General features: G+C 41.3%; 1 protein-coding gene across 1 annotated transcript in view; it reads left to right on the top strand.

Annotated features, from left to right (window-relative positions):
• LOC119495809 (protein bicaudal C homolog 1-like) overlaps positions 1-15,971 on the top strand; it is an 83,188-nt gene extending 67,217 nt beyond the window's left edge. The window contains exons 11-21 of the mRNA XM_037782623.1: positions 1,558-1,719; positions 3,384-3,571; positions 3,698-3,839; positions 5,381-5,534; positions 6,805-6,964; positions 7,054-7,093; positions 8,969-9,123; positions 9,307-9,463; positions 10,018-10,181; positions 11,953-12,052; positions 14,417-15,971. Coding sequence (XP_037638551.1) covers positions 1,558-1,719; positions 3,384-3,571; positions 3,698-3,839; positions 5,381-5,534; positions 6,805-6,964; positions 7,054-7,093; positions 8,969-9,123; positions 9,307-9,463; positions 10,018-10,181; positions 11,953-12,052; positions 14,417-14,544 — 1,550 coding nt within the window. The 3' untranslated portion in view covers positions 14,545-15,971. The remainder of the gene's footprint in view (positions 1-1,557; positions 1,720-3,383; positions 3,572-3,697; positions 3,840-5,380; positions 5,535-6,804; positions 6,965-7,053; positions 7,094-8,968; positions 9,124-9,306; positions 9,464-10,017; positions 10,182-11,952; positions 12,053-14,416) is intronic.
• The last annotated feature ends 208 nt before the right edge of the window (positions 15,972-16,179 follow it).

Raw genomic sequence — 16,179 nt, 5'->3', positions numbered from 1 at the left:
GAGACTCGTGGGTACCCATAGAACCCATTTTCATTTACATATCTTGAGGTCAGAGGTCAAGGGACCCCTTTGAAAATGGACATGACAGTTTTTCCTTGCCAAAATGTAGCGTAAGTTTGGAGCGTTATTTAGCCTCCTTCACAATAAGCTAGTGTACCATGTTGGTACCAATAGATTCCTTAGGTTTTCTATTTCCATATGCTGCCAGTATCTTCACTCCAGCTTTAAAACTGAGCCCACTACAACCTCTGAAATATCGGTTACGTTAATGCGTTGTTGTGTTTGTGAGCCTATGTTAAATCCTAGGAGTGCTTTTCGTTGATGATGTATATGAATTACTTTCTTCTGTGTTATTTCTTCATTATGTTTTGCTATTAGTATTATGGTGATCACGCGATTGCCTCCCATTGGTTGTCGATACCACATAGGTGAGGCCACATCCGCTTTGTCTGTTTGTTACATTTCTGTCCTCGTTTGCCCCTTGTTTTAATATTTTGGAGTGCCTGGATTGCCTTCCTGTCTATCCTGATTTGTCCCTGTTTTCCAAGAGCACCCGATGCGTTTTGCCTTACGGTTGAGTAGGCTTACGCAGAGCAACCAGTTGTCTCTCTTTCCAAATAGATCCATCACAGTTTATCTGTTTAAATATAAATAGTTTGTTTTGTGTGTCATTCTCATCAAATGCTAACCACAGAAATGTAGTTTGAGAGAGGAGCAATATGACAATAGTTTAATAATATCCATAATTTGTTTGTTTATTTTTATTTATTTAATTTCTGCGGGGTAACATGGGGTTATATGTACATAGGGCATATGGGGTAGGTGAGCTCTGATATTAGGTCTGTATTTGTGTTGACGATTTTCAATTCGATTTTTGATATTATATATAATATATATATATATTAGTTAGTATTTCATTTATTTATTTTTTTCCAAATCACTTTTATTTTATGTCCTTATGTCCCCACCAAATGAAATGGGACAATAACATTTTTAAAAGATTGGTCACACAAAAACAACAATGTGCCATGAAGTCCCAGTGCAGCAGAAACGGTGTCTTGCTGTCTCGTTTAAACCCAGGGGCCCGGGGGTGAAGCTGTGGATGGCCACATCCTGGCCTTTAGTAATTGCTACATGCTTCTTTTCCTCAGATTACAGGCCAGTCTGCCAGAAGAAGTCCGGGCCTTATTCCTGGAGCCAAACTAGACCCTTGTTAAAGCCACAGACCTGCTTCTTTCTGTTTTCATACACTGTGTTTGGGTTAAGACACCAAGCACCACATTGTTGGTGCTCTCAATAACATGGTTTTATTGGGTATGAGGACACACGAGATATGTACTTCTGCACCCATGACCTTGTAGAAATGTAAGAAATTCTTCCTCTTGTTTGCCGTCTGGTTGATGACAGCTGTGATGGAATGCCAGTTAAATAGCTGTGAGACCAAGATTATTTTCTGAAGGCCGGAGTGCAACATATGATTTGGTTGAAAAATGCCTCTGTGCTTTGACAGGACCACCGCTGATCTGTTCATCTCTCCTTCCCCTCTGTTCTCCTCAGGTTTCCTGGGTGCGGCGGCAGCTCACTCCCTCGCCAACTCTGCCGCACCAAACGCCATCCTCAATAGCTTAAACTCCTCCATGAGCCCTCTGCAGACCCCGAGCCCCAGCACCCCCTCACCCTCTCCGTCCCTCTGGTCCAGCGCACTCACTAGCACCCAAGGTTTGTATATTGGACAGTGTCTTTTTTATACTGGCATGGGTTCTCTAAGATCTGTTTCAATATATGCATGGTTCAAGAAAAAAATCATTATAATAATAACAAAAATAATAAAACACAATATTTCTGGTTCTGCTATCGACTTTGATCCTTTTTTTTTTTTAAACTGTCCACTGCGAGTCCATGATTTTTGTCCAGGTGTCTGAATACATCTTGCTTTAAGCTGGAAATACTGGACTCATAAATATCATTTCAGTTGTTTGAAGTGTTTCATTTTATGGAGGTCGATAGATAGACAAATAGACCTACATGCAGGGTGCGATTCGTGAGGGGAGGATGTTTTTATTAATGAGAATAAATCACGAACCACAGTAGGCCTATATAGACAATGAAGCTTGTTAGGTTATTTCTTGCAGCTGTAAAAGTAACATTTATAGAATAATCATGGACTTCAATAAAACAATTTCGGAACTTGAACTTAACCACTGCATCTAATAATCTTTTTCAAATTTAATTTATTAAGTAGGGCAATATATTTAACTCTCTTGCCTCAATTGTCCTTTCCTTATATGGACACGTTGTTGATGCTGAGACGACATTCATGTTTTTTGCTTTAATTTGAATGGCCAGAACCATTTATATTTCAGCCCCCAGGATTTTTTTAGATGGCTTAGGTGCTTTGGGGGTCCTCATCCCCAAAAATTTAAGGTTTTTGACTTAAAACTATGCAATTTTACATCATTTTGGACCGTTAGCATTACTATATATATTGCCTGAACATTTAATTATTCTGGCACTGTTTTAAAATTATATTCTGTAAATCAAAAGAGCAGTTTCAGAAAACTGAACATGGTTTTATCAGTGCTCATCATTGTGCATTAGTAAACAACCAGTTCAGCCCGGCATTCTAACAGAATGACTGGTGGATGATTTGCTCTCATCTGTGATATTTTATAACCTTACTGCTTTTGCAGGACCCTCGTTCTCGCCCTCTTCTCCCCCATGCCGTGCCGTCCCTTGCGTCGGCTCGTCCCAGATGCTCTCGATGATGTTTTTACACAGTGCAAAAACACACCCCAATCACAGGGAAAACAGCAACAAGTCAACAACACGGGGTTAATGCATGAGAACTGAGGAGAGGAAGAGGGAGTGGGGCAGCGTATAAATGACACAGGACAGTGAGGGAACAGCCATTTCATACAGGAGACGAGCGAGGATCTACCGATGCGCATTCACGCCGTGGATTTACATATGAGAAAGTATAAAAAATATTTTAATAATAGCCTATATTTTTACTTTCCATTGCAGTTAAACAATAGGCAGCACCCTCACCCCACCTCCCGCACCGATGCTATAGACTGTTCTCATGTTGCAGCACTTTACTTAGATATATTTTTTTAATATTTTCATTTTATATTGTCTTTTGGTAAAGCAGCAATAATATCACTATGGCGAGTGGATGAATTTTGTCCCCACCGAAGATAAAAAATGATTCAGCAGAGGTAGGGATATAAAGACCAGAGGGGGGGAAATCTCCCCCTTCCCCCCTCCCCCCGGCAATTCACACCCTACCTACACGTCTCCAAGATAACTGTACACATATCCCTTATGAACTACTAGAAGTTCAAAATTGTTAATGCTACATTCTTCACTGCTTATGTTGTCAGCCTTCTCATCTCAGCTGATGCTGCACCCCGCCGCCCAGGCCACATTGAGTAGTATCCTGCTGTCAGGTGTCCAAGGTTACACACAGAATACACCGTCCCCTCCGCCTGGTCTCGCCCCGATAGACAAGCAGCCCAACGGGGTCCCTGACTGCACTAAGGGCTCCTGCACTCTTAATGGACATGTCAAGGTTGGCCCATTTATATACTTTATGCTGCATTATTTTGAGTTCACTTAGACATTTTTTGTTTTGTAAATTTGTCTTGTATGTGTTTTTGCTCCGTATGTGTATGTCCGTGTGTGCATGCATGTGTAGCATCCTGGTTCAGTCTATGGGAGGATGGCAACTGCGTCACTTGCAGAAACCGTTTTGAGTCCAGCCCCATGTGACTCGGTCCAGGAGGCCGGCGGACACAATCCATCAGAACCGCTGTCCAGCAAGTCCAGCCCAGATGAAGGTATTCCTCTTGAAGGTCCTTTATACGATATCCAGATCATTAATATAACAGCAAACAACTATTTGCTATGTAAAGATATGGAGTAGTGTCTACCTGAGCAGAGAATGAAGTCACTCTCCCTCTGTGTGTGTTGTAATCAGAGCTTCTCTGTGTTTTATTGACATAGCCGCGCCAGCCGCGTGTGCCATGTATTTTTATACCCCTGTGACAACATAGTCGGAGGTATATAGCACTCCACGTGTCCATCCTTCCGTCCGTCCGTTCGCACGTCACACTTTCGTTTCCGGAGTATAACTCAGGAACTATTTAACTTAGGAACTACGGATTTGTATGATGGTTGACAGTGTGGTCTAGGTATGCCTTTTGGGGGTTAGAAGTCCAGGGTGCCCAAAATTTCTGAAATTTTTCCAAAAGGGCAAAACCTTTGGCCCTACTTTAGCAGGGGTCAAGCAGTGAGTAGGGGTATGTGAGCCATGCTCACTTTTGCCTTGTTTAAGGAAATTATAGTCAATGTTTATATAAAGTATTACTTTCAATTCACTTAAGAAGTTCATTGTAGAGGGCTACTTATAGCAGGAGTCTTGCCCTCTTGTGGGTCAGTTATATTAAAGACACACTTAAAGTCTTGTGATTTATGTGTGATTTTAACCTTGGGCAGACAAAAATTGAGTAGTCAACATTTTCAACTCTGCTGGACCTTGCAGACTTAACATAAATGATCCAATTTAAGCTTTTTCATTTGAGATTTATGTAACCCTTAAACCCACTTTGAGAAAACTGCCTTGAATGAACTTATTTCTATTTCTCCGTACTGTCCTCCTAACCTCATACTCCCTCTGACTCCGTTTATTGAGTTGGAACGGAGACAGATTAACTGCTGGTCTCCTAGTGGTTCAGAAAGGCCCTCATTTCCTCCGCGTCTTACACTCGCGGTTTTCCCCTCAAACTTGCACTCTCACGCGTCTCGTTTTTCCCCGCCGCTGTTTTCTGAGCCGGTCCTCCCCCCGATGCGGTGCATCCCGGTAAGGTTTCCTCTCCCTCCCTTACCTCCTCCTGTGTCCCAGAATGTGTTTGGACTGGCTCGCCCAGTCCGACTCGACTCTGCTGCTCCGTGGAATGAGGGAGTGCAGGGGGATTGTTCAAACATTAAACCCCAGAGAGCTTCATTAGATTGACTGACATCATATTATTTTACGCTATAAGGTACACCATGCACATTCAGCATACACACACATCCTGTTACACAGAGCGGGTTCCTGTCGGGCTGGAAGTAGAGTAGCTGGGGGGGGGGAGAACTACTATAATTACAGCTGCTGTGTTTTTAATTAATCCAGGATCCAACTGAGACTTATCACACTTAAACGCCTGCACACATACAACATACACACCAAGCTACACACACAGAAATGAGATGAAGTATTTCAGCTTTGGTTGTCATAGTATTTTCTGTGTAGACGACAGAGGGCAGCTGTAAATTCTCTTTTTTAACTAGAAAGAAATGAAAAAGATAATCAAAATATGTTTGTATTTGTTTCCTTCAGGCTCTGACACATTTGTGGAAGTGGGCATGCCCAGAAGCCCCTCTCACTCAGCCAATGGGAGTGAGCTGAAACAGATGCTGGCTTCGTGTAAGACGTCATCAGGGAAGCGACAGGCCGTGGAGCTACTGCAGGGCACCAAGAACTCCCATCTACAGTATGTTTGAATCTAAAGATCATTTACAACTTGTGTTGTTACTGTTTAGCATCTCCTCTGAGATCTTTCACAGCTCATGCTGTCTTTAGGGGGAGATAGCAGGTCAGCAGTAAGTAAGTCAAGTCACTGTGTCAAGTTGTTCTAGTCATATATCAGAAGTCAAAATTAATTGATTAATTTATTAAAGTAAATTGTAAAAATGTATAAGGGTTTAGAACATTATGATAGAAGTATATGATGGCCATTCCCATGCTCTATTATGTCTCATAAGTTGTTGCAGCAATTTTGGGGTTGATACCATTTGTTGCACAGATTTGGTGCTGAATTTAACAATTTTTTACCAATCGAGAATTGATAAAAATGATCAACAATCCTTCCAAAATACCACATTAAGACACCAAGACCTTGAAGAACACCATAGAAAGAAACAAAACTTTTGACGTTTGGAGATTTTTGCAAGAATTGCATTTTTCTGCGATTGGATGGAAAACACTTCTGTTCTGGAAACTGCTCAGAAACCCCCTTATTGTCAATCTACCTAGGAAAGCAATCCATCCTCTGAATGCCCTAGGTCTTTAGTTTGTGGTTGTAAAGTTTCATGAGGTTGTGATTATCCTAGAGGTCACCACAGGTCATTTTATACAGTGATGTCAAATAATAAAAAAAATGGTCTCAGTCTCACTACAATGAAATGGCTACTATGGGGACTAATATCATCACACATGAATACAATTGGGCTCATTGGATCCACAAGAGTCTCAGCTTTACAGTGATACCCAATTGATTTAATTCCAAGACTGTTTAGGGACCCCAGTATGCAGAAATATTCAAATTCATCATTTTTAAAATAGGTACAAATAACACATTTATACTGCATAGTTTTTGCCCCAAACAGCATGTGATTATCATAAAGTGGGCATGTCTGTAAAGGGGAGACTTGTGGGTACCCATAGAACCCATTTTCATTCACATATCTTGAGGTCAGAGGTGAAGGGACCCCTTTGAAAATGGCCATGCCAGTTTTTCCTCGCCAAAATTTAGCGCAAATTCGTAGCATCATTTAGTGTTCTTCCTGACATGCTAGCATGACATGGTTGGTACCAACTGATTCCTTAGGTTTCTTAGTTTTTATATGATACCAGTTCCTTCACTGTAGCTCTAAAACTTACCCTGCTACAGCTTCTGAAAAAGAGGAGTGGAAGAGGTTAAGAATTGGCTGTCATGTTGACTGGGTTACACTCACAATACTATATCTGTGTAATCTCAACAGCTCCGACTGTCTTCTCTCGGACGCCGAGTCCAGCTCGTCAGACAGCCCCGTGGCCGATAAGAGGGCACCAGGCAGCGAGCGGGCGGCTGAGAGGGCGGCACAGCAGAACGAGAGGGAGAGAATCCGACTGGTACCTGGGTCCACCTTCGCAAACATCCAGGTACACACACACCCAACACACACAGAAAAACACACAGTTTCGGGTGTATTATTAAACTAAAGGAATAAAACGGTCTTCTGTCTTTTCAGGCATTTGACTATGAACAGAAAAAGCTGTTGGCAACCAAAGGTAAGTTGACATTTGTGTCTGGTCAAATCCTACAACGTCATTAGTAGTGCCTGGATGGGCCTTGCGTGAGCACAGACTGCCACGTAATCTAAAGGTCACAACTGCCATCAATAGTTATGTGTTCCCTGAAAAAGTATCTTTGAAAGAAGACTCAATTTCCCTCTTGCAAACGTTTATCCCTATGGATAGAAGTTTTAGCAATAGCTGAAACATATATAACACCCAAAACTCAGTCTTTGGTGGATCTGTAATTGCTCAACGACGCAAAACTTAATGTAAAAATGTAGTAGTTAAGATTCCAAGGCTTTTAAAGATACCAAGTATGTGACATACAGGCTTGGGGAGTAACAGATTTCATGGAATAGCGTTACGTAATTAGGATACAAAAAACCTTGTTACAGAAAAAAAGACATAATCAGATTACAGATACATTTGGTAAAAATGGTTACTTTAATGGTTACTAACAGGATTACAATTTTAAAATACATTTAAAATAAAGAAGGATATGCTATGCAGATGCACACACATTACTACACCTCAGGACAGGAGTCTCACACTGCAGCAGCAGCAGCAGCAGCGCTGTCTGTGTGTGAGCTGCAGCTGATCAGTGAGGAGCTGTCAGGTAGAGGTAGGTGGTGTGGCTCCCGTTAGTGAAAAATATGCTTTCACTGGGTGGAAATTTCAACATTATTTTGTATATAAAGCAGAATTGTAAATGTAAATCAGCTTTTATTGTCACACATTGTATTGTACATATACACACAAATTGTACACAGTATAGCACACAGTGAAATGTAGTCTCTGCATTTAACCAATCCTAGTATTAGAGGCAGTGGACAGCTACCATACAGTACTTGAGGAGCAGTTTGGGGGTCAGGTGCCTTGCTCAAGAGCACCTCGGCAGTGCCCAGGAGGTGAACTGGCACCTCTCCAGCTACCAGTCTACAGTCCGTACTTGGTCCATGCAGGGACTTGAATCGGTGACCCTCCGGTTCACAAGCCAAGTCCTTACTGACTGAGCAGTACAGTTTAAGTTATCACAAAGCAGGATAATTTGAGCACTTTCCAGTTCATCAGGATTATTGTTTTTGCCGAGAGGCATCCCAGCGTGAAAAGACGGTTCGTAGGAAATGATATTTATATTTCTGCTCCAGCAAACATAATACTGGACAAACCGGGATATTAGTAGACCTGTACTGAATAGTTCAAAGCTTCATTGATAACATTGACATTCAAATTATTATTAACAACTTACAGAAACACTGCCTGCGAAGTCCACCTTATCTTCTCCTCCTCTCTCTCTCTCTCACAGAGCGAGCGACACGGTGTCTCTGTAATTGTCTCAGTCCAAAAGTAAACATTTAGCAGCTACAGCATTAAAAATTACATTTATATAACCACAAGAACACACCGTAAAGCCCTAGAAATTTGCATGTACGTTAATTTAATTTGATTTAATTTATATGAGTACTGCTGCTGCTCTAAGTTAAAAGATTACTCTTTTCCTCTTTTCTGCTTTATACAAAATAATGGTAAAATTTCAGCATTTTTCTTTTGTCTTTATTGTCATATTTGATATTGAGGTAATCCAAAAGTAACAGAAAGTAATTAGATTACAATGTTTTTTTATTGGGATACTTGGATTAGGTTACTTATTACATTTTTAACAGGTAAATTAATTAGTAATAGTATCGGATTACATTTTTAAAGTAACCCTCCCAACCCTGGTGAAATGTGTGTATAAAATACTGAAAATGTAAAATATTAAATTTTTTTGCTGCTGAAACAAGTAAATACATTGTAACCAGTGTGTAAAAACTTTAAAACTATTAAAGAGGAACCGTATAAGTCATCATTGTGTGTCTGTATTCACAGCTATGTTAAAGAAACCAGTGGTGACTGAGGTGCGGACACCTACCAACACATGGAGTGGTCTGGGCTTCTCAAAGTCCATGCCAGCTGAAACCATCAAGGAGCTGCGGAGAGCCAATCATGTTTCATACAAGCCCAGCATGAGCACCACCTACGAGGTTAGACATACAAGGCCTCAGTGTTCGCCGTTCTCCTCGTCTTTGATAAATAACTTTTTAGCTCAAGAGCAAACTGAAGATTGTATTTATCTTACGATATACTGTATATGTACAGTATATAGGGTAGTCACTCAGAACTCCTTGTTAAATATTTGGACTGTCTTCCTTCGTATTCTCTCTCAGGATTCCCCGTTGTCTTTGTCTCGATCCGGCAGCCGGGAAGGCCTCGGGAACGGCAGCGACTCTGAGAACTGGAGAGACAGGAACGGCAACGGCCTGCCGATTCATGCCGAGTTCCCCTCCGCTGTCGGCAGCCCAAAGAGGAAGCAGAACAAATCTGGTCAGTTAAGCAAATTTTTGTTAGTCGTACAAGGACAAACCAAGCACTGATCAATTTAAAGCATCGCATTGGCAAACTATGCAAGCATCAAGGACGACGACAGTTTGCCAGTGAGATTTGTTAGAGAGATATTCTTCTGCAAAGTGTCCCAGAATATGTTATTAACATTTTTGGCATTGAATGGAAAATATTTTCACTGAAGGACTTAATAGATTCAGGTGAAACGGTCACATTTTTCATTTAATTTTGTGTTTAATAAGCTTGAAAAAATACCACACTGTGAATGGCAAAACACTGAAGGAGAGCAGAGGAAGTATACACTCAAAATAAAACACCATCTACACAAAAGTGATTCTAAATTTGTAGCACATTAAATATTGTTTTTGTTTCACGTCTACATTTGTTGACTAAAACTAGTGTGATCACTATATGCTAAATATTCTTTGTTTTCTTTGTGTGACAGCCGAGGTGTGAATGAATTATTGCTGCTTTTTTTTGCTTGCTTCAGAATTCTCATAATTATTTCATTTTTGTCTCAATCCCTCGATGGACAGCCGCAGAGCATTACCTCAGCAGCAGCAACTACATGGACTGCATCTCCTCGGTGACCGGCAGCAACGGCTGCAGTCTGAACTCGTCTGTGAAAGGCTCAGACCTGCCAGAGCTGTTCAGCAAGCTGGGTTTGGGGAAGTACACAGACGTCTTCCAGCAACAAGAGGTAGTGTAGGACGTGAACTTGCTTCTTCCAGTGTTATAACTTCAACTATGGGACTGTCGAGCTGAAGACAGGCACTGACATTTACCAGAATAGCAAAGAAATTCAATTTTTTATCCACACTAGCAGCCAGGCTCTCGGCCCACCACTTTGGTCCAGACTGAAATTCAACAACTACTGGATGAATTACCATGACATTTCATACAGAAATTTTGTGGTCCCCAGAGGGTGAATCATACTGACTGTGGTAATCCCTTAACTGTTCCTTTACCACCACAATAAAATTCACAGTTGTGGTTCAGAGTGAAATATCTTGACAACTATAGAGTGCTCCAGGGATTACGTTTTTTTTGTTGGCCAACCAGGAAGTTAGCTTCGCCTGGTTCCCTCAACAAAAAGCCATTGGGATTTTTCCATTGGATTTTGGTTCGTTGCAGAAAACAAACTCTGTGGCAAACAAACGTTTATGATATTTGCACGTTTTGTTCAGCAAGATAATCTTTACAAATGAACACCACTTTTATGATTTTTGAAGTGTGAATGCAATCGGCAGAAGTAAAAAGCTAACGTAGGTTATAAATGAACTACACCACGGTCGCATGAGCGCGAGTATACACAACGAGGCTGTAAAGGAGGACGAGTTGGCGTGATGACATCTCATTTAGCCACTTTTAAGACACTAAAGGCTTCAAAATTCACGAGTGGGACGTATTTACTGACTGTTGTAGACCAAAACGTTAAAATCTCCTCAGCTTGTGTTAACCACAGACCTTATTTCAGGCATCTAACTAAAAGCCCATTCAAACAACTCATTGACTTCCAGACGAGGGAACTGGAAGTACTAGAATGCAAACTCATTTCTGGGTTTAAGGACTCATTTCCTGTAGCGCTCTATTGGATGGATTGCTACAGACATTCAAGGACTTTAGAGGACAAATGCTAATGACTTTGGTGATCCCTTAACTTTTCATACAGCACAATCATAAGGTGAAAATACTTAGGTTGTCCAACACTTAAGTTTATGACCAAATACCTGCAAAACTAGCACAGGTTTGCATGCAATCCTTACTTTTGTCCTTCCGTACATCCTTCTGTCCGTTCGCGTGTCACACTTTCGTTTCTGGAGAAGAGCTCGAAAACTATTTAACTTAGGAACTTCAAATTTGGTATGATGGTTGACAGTGTTGTTTAGTTGTGCCTTATGGGGGTTAGAAGTCCAGGGTGCCCAAAATTTCATTACATTTCTCCAAAAGGGCAAAACCTTTGGCCCTACTTTAGCAAGGGTCAAGCAGTGAGCGGGGGTATGGGAGCCATGCTCCCTTTTGCCTTGTTAGCTCAAAGCATTGCGGCTAGCATGGCCACAACTGAAGCCATGAGCTGTAAATGCTCTTTGCCCTTTTGAACTCTTAACTTCCTCAATGCATATGTTGCATTGGAGTGTGTTTTTTAATTGAATTCCCATATTATATATAAACAAGAGATACAAGTAGGGAGAAACTAAAAGGACCTGTGAGGGAACTTTTTGCGGCTTCTATGCCATTCAAACATCTGGGTTGGAGGATGGCATGTATAGTATGTTTGTTGGAAATTATTTGATAATGCAAAGGCTGTTATAGTAAAAAAAAAAGGTGCGTAAATTTTAATACAACACTTGTACTAGCAACGCCATTGTTTTAGTCAGTTTAGTTAGTTTATGGTTGAAGGTCGATTCTATTAGTAGAAGTTGCTGAATTGTGGGTATAGTAGTGTTAACTGGACTTGTTGCTGCTTCCAGATTGACCTCCAGACATTCCTGACTCTAACAGACCAGGACCTGAAGGAACTGGGCATCACCACCTTTGGAGCCCGCAGGAAAATGCTGCTCGCCATCTCAGGTAACAAATGAAGAAGAGCGTGTGTTTGTTACATTTTGTCTTTTATGTCGCCCTTCGTCGCGGTCTTTCTCTGTTATCCACGCTATCCAACGCTGTCAAAGTTAACGCGATAGCGCGTTAATGCAAATTTTTTTTAACGCCAGTAATTTCTTTAATGCATTAATGCTATTTGGTCTTTCAGAGCTGCGTTTTAAAGCTAGAGTAAAGTCAGTGATATCATATGAAACTACAAAGCCTAAGGAATCCATTGGTACCAACAGTGTCATACTAGCTCGTCGTGAGGAGGCTAAATAACGCTCCAAACTTACACTAAATTTTATCGTGGGAAAAACTGGCATGGCCATTTTCAAAGGGGTCCCTTGACCTCTGACCTCAAGATATGTGAATGTAAATGGGTTCTATGGGTAACCACGAGTCTCCCCTTTACAGACATGCCCACTTTATGATAATCACATGCAGTTTGGGAAAAATCATAGTCAAGTCAGCACACTGACACACTGACAGCTGTTGTTGCCTGTTGGGCTTGAGTTTGCCATGTTATGATTTGAGCGTATTTTTTTATGCTAAATGCAGTACCTGTGAGGGTTTCTGGACTATATTTGCCATTGATTTGTGTTTTTAATTGATTTCCAATAATAAATATATTCATTTATTTGCATACATCAAGCATATTTGCCCACTCCATATTGATAAGAGTATTAAATTCTTGTCAAATCTCCCTTTAAATACATTTTGAACAGCATTAATCATGATTAACTGTGGACAATCATATGATTAATCATGATTAAATATTTTAATCAATTGACGGCCTTTAAAAAAAAACTATTAACATAAGGTAAGATAAAGTATAGAGATGCCTGGACACGACCACCTCTGTCTCAAGTTGGTCCTTTTCTGTGCTGATAATCAGTGATACCAGCTGGAGCCTCGTCCTGCCGGCTCCCGCTGAAGGCAGGTCACACAAATTGGCTCTTGTGTTTCATTAATGTTTCTTATTTTGTCTGTCGCCGCAACGAGCCTGAGTGGAGCTCAGCTGTGCAAAAGGCAAAGAGTGAACTCTCTAGTGACAGAGGTCACCGACACTGCCAACCACTAGATTTGAAAGCTATAGGTGGCCCTTATTATTGGCAGAGTAGTAGAGAAGTACAGGAGAGTGATGTTGCAACTAATTTATCTTGTAAAGACACAAGAAAACATGTTGCAGTAATTTACACCAGCAGGAATAAATGGGATTAAGGCACATTCTTGTCAGATGAGTGTGTTGGTATTTCTCCAGTTGCTCCAGCTGCCTCCCTGATGCTGATCTGTCCTGTTGTTGCTCTGGATCCAATGTGAATGCTGTGGGTGTCACACTTCATTACTGATGTCATATTTTGGACATTGTAATAGCCGGAGCTGTTGAGCTGCGTAAGGTAATCATGCTCATGAGCTCCCTGTCATGGATATTCAGTAAAAGTCCAGAAACCTCAGACCAGAGCCAGGGTTGACAGGAAGAGCAACAAGGGGAAACGGCAAGGCCTGATTATTAAGAAGGCAGAGCGATCCAAGGCCAGAATTGGGTTTTGCTGCCTGACGCCTCAGCCAAGAGCAGCTCAACTTTCATCTCCGCTGACGGATGGACTCTAGGGCTCCTGACCAGGAACACGCACGGATCTGTCTGTCTCTTTGTCTTTTCTGTATTTTTTGCCTCTCGTTATAAAGCGATAGAATGCCAGTCGAGGCGATCCGGGTTTCAACTTCCTGCCAGTGAGGAGCGAGCTGCCTGTCTCCAGTAATCAAACGGAAGGTTTATACTGGCAGCGACAGACCGAACGTGGTTATCATATGAATAACTCAGAGTTGCCGTGACGTGACATTTTTATGAAAGCATTTTGTCCAAACTGCTGTGTAAAACCCAGATGGGTACAAAGAGGGCTTTTGTTGATCTTGTAGTGATTCAAATCCAATTTTCTTGTCTTTCTTGATCAATGGAGGCTTAAAAAGAAATGTTAACATACTCTTTCCCTGTGTTTATTTTTTGACTTTGATTTACTACAGCTCCCAAAGCAACACTAGAGGCCTGTATTACGAAGAAGTATTTGGGGTTAGCGAGGTAACTTCAGGGTTAACCCTGGGTTTGCAGTCCTACGACGGTGGTTCTTACTGGAGTAGATCGCCATGGTAACTTATGCTGAACACCTAACCTGCTCCGGAACAGGTTATGTTTGAGATAGGACTTCATCGAGGTTGTTAGGGATAATTAAGCCAGATAACGAGAAGATACTCTGGGTGTGTTGAACTTGTTTCGTAGCCCAGGCCTCAGTTGTTGTTTGTATCACCTTTGCTAATGCTGATGTTTTGTGGTGCTCTTTTTTTCCCACACAGAACTAAACAAGAACCGGAGGAAGCTATTCGAGCCGCCCATCAGGTCCTCCTTCCTGGAGGGGGGAGCGAGTGGCCGCCTCTCCCGTCAGTTTCATGCAGACATGGCCAGCGTCAGCGGGCGATGGTAGGCGCCTCCAGACCTCCCAGGCCATCCCACAACCGTCCATGATGGAGACCAGCCTCCAGTGTCACTCTGTGCCTCAGCAGCCCAGGTTTCAGAGGTTGTTTACCCTTGTTCAGCTTCAGCTGAATTAAGACTGTTCAAAATGTCGTCGTTGCCATATAGTATAAATATATATATTAAAAAAAGCCATAGTTTTACCTGAAGTGCCAACTAGAAAAAAAGGGATTTTCTCAGATACATGAGGTTCAAGTGTTCACTCCTTATATGGCCATTGAGTCTGTCTGGAGCATTTATATATGAAGGTTTGTTGTTCTGGTTCTGATGAAGGGTACTGTCCAGTATTTCTGTCCACTTTTCGTTCAAGGGAACAGGCAGAATGATTAGTACAATCATTTTACACATTGATACTACCTGCATTCATATAATGCCGTAGTGTCAGTGACATGCACTTTAATAATACTAGACTTTTGCCTGTGAGAGCCTAATTCCTTAGATTGAAATAATAACTATGCATTTATTTTTTATTGACTAAAAGCACAGATGCATTTTGTACCAAACCAAATGGAAGCACTTACCAGTGAGTTTAGGGCGCCGCCAAATGAAGTGCAAAATATGTCAGCATACCAAAGTGGTGACTCAATAATCAACTTTAACACGTGTATATATACCAAAGGAAAGTATCATTGTGGCCTTTGACCTTTGGCTGCCTTAAGTGTTTTGATTGGTGGACATTCCTCCGAGGTCAGTGTTTGTGTCCAACCGCAGTCTGTTTGTATTTTCTAGACAAAAAAAAAAAATCAAATATTTTGTACTCATTATGCATTATGATTTTATTTTTAGTTTTTATTACCATTTTAGGGGAATGGGTGGGATGTTTAACGGTAATCAGTTTACATTTGTATTTTTTATACATTCATGAATGAGTTTCTATGATGTTGTTATTAGTATCTTTTACCTTTTATTTCCTGCCTTTTTAATCTGTGGAGCCGTAATATGGCTGTGCCATAAGACAGCAGCAGAGACATGAGGCAGTACGGCTCAGCTTTAAAGGCCTCTCTCTGATTGTGTCAACAGGCATCTTTCTGTGGTTCTCCTTCTCTGTTTGTTTATTGTACGTGGTCTTTTGTCTCATCTGTTATTTGTCAGTGTTGGCCTCCCCGCGGCCCCGTCTGTGTGCCGAATATCTCACAAAGCACTCCTCCATGTATCCGGACCACGAGTTGCTATGCTATGTGCCCTTCTTTGTCCTCCCATTCACTGGCTGTTCCGTTCAGAGCAAGGAAGCACCTAACAGAGCAAGGCCATGCCTTTTTTTTGTAGCGAAAAGTGCCAATGTACATAACTAGTTTTTCAGCAGGGAGATATTTCGTTAAGAACACTAATATTTTGGTCTCCAGAAAGGAGGCGCATCACACAAAGAAGCAGTATATTCACAGCCAAAATCGGTCTCACATGAGAGTTTCTTCAAGAGACACAAATATGAACCAAAGTCATCTGGAAGGACTGTGAGATTTAAGATGAAAACAAATCCAAATCTGGAATTTTCTAGTATCAGCCGTGTAATCTAATACCCAGGAAACCTGGTTAAGCGGTGTTTAATGAAGTAACAGGATTATGCATGCAGCAGTGTTTATCACCA

The sequence above is a fragment of the Sebastes umbrosus genome, chromosome 10 (genome assembly GCF_015220745.1).
Source record: "Sebastes umbrosus isolate fSebUmb1 chromosome 10, fSebUmb1.pri, whole genome shotgun sequence".
Lineage (NCBI taxonomy): Eukaryota > Metazoa > Chordata > Actinopteri > Perciformes > Sebastidae > Sebastes > Sebastes umbrosus.
The sequence above is the reverse complement of the archived record's forward strand: the minus strand, read 5'-3'. Positions and strand labels throughout refer to the sequence as shown.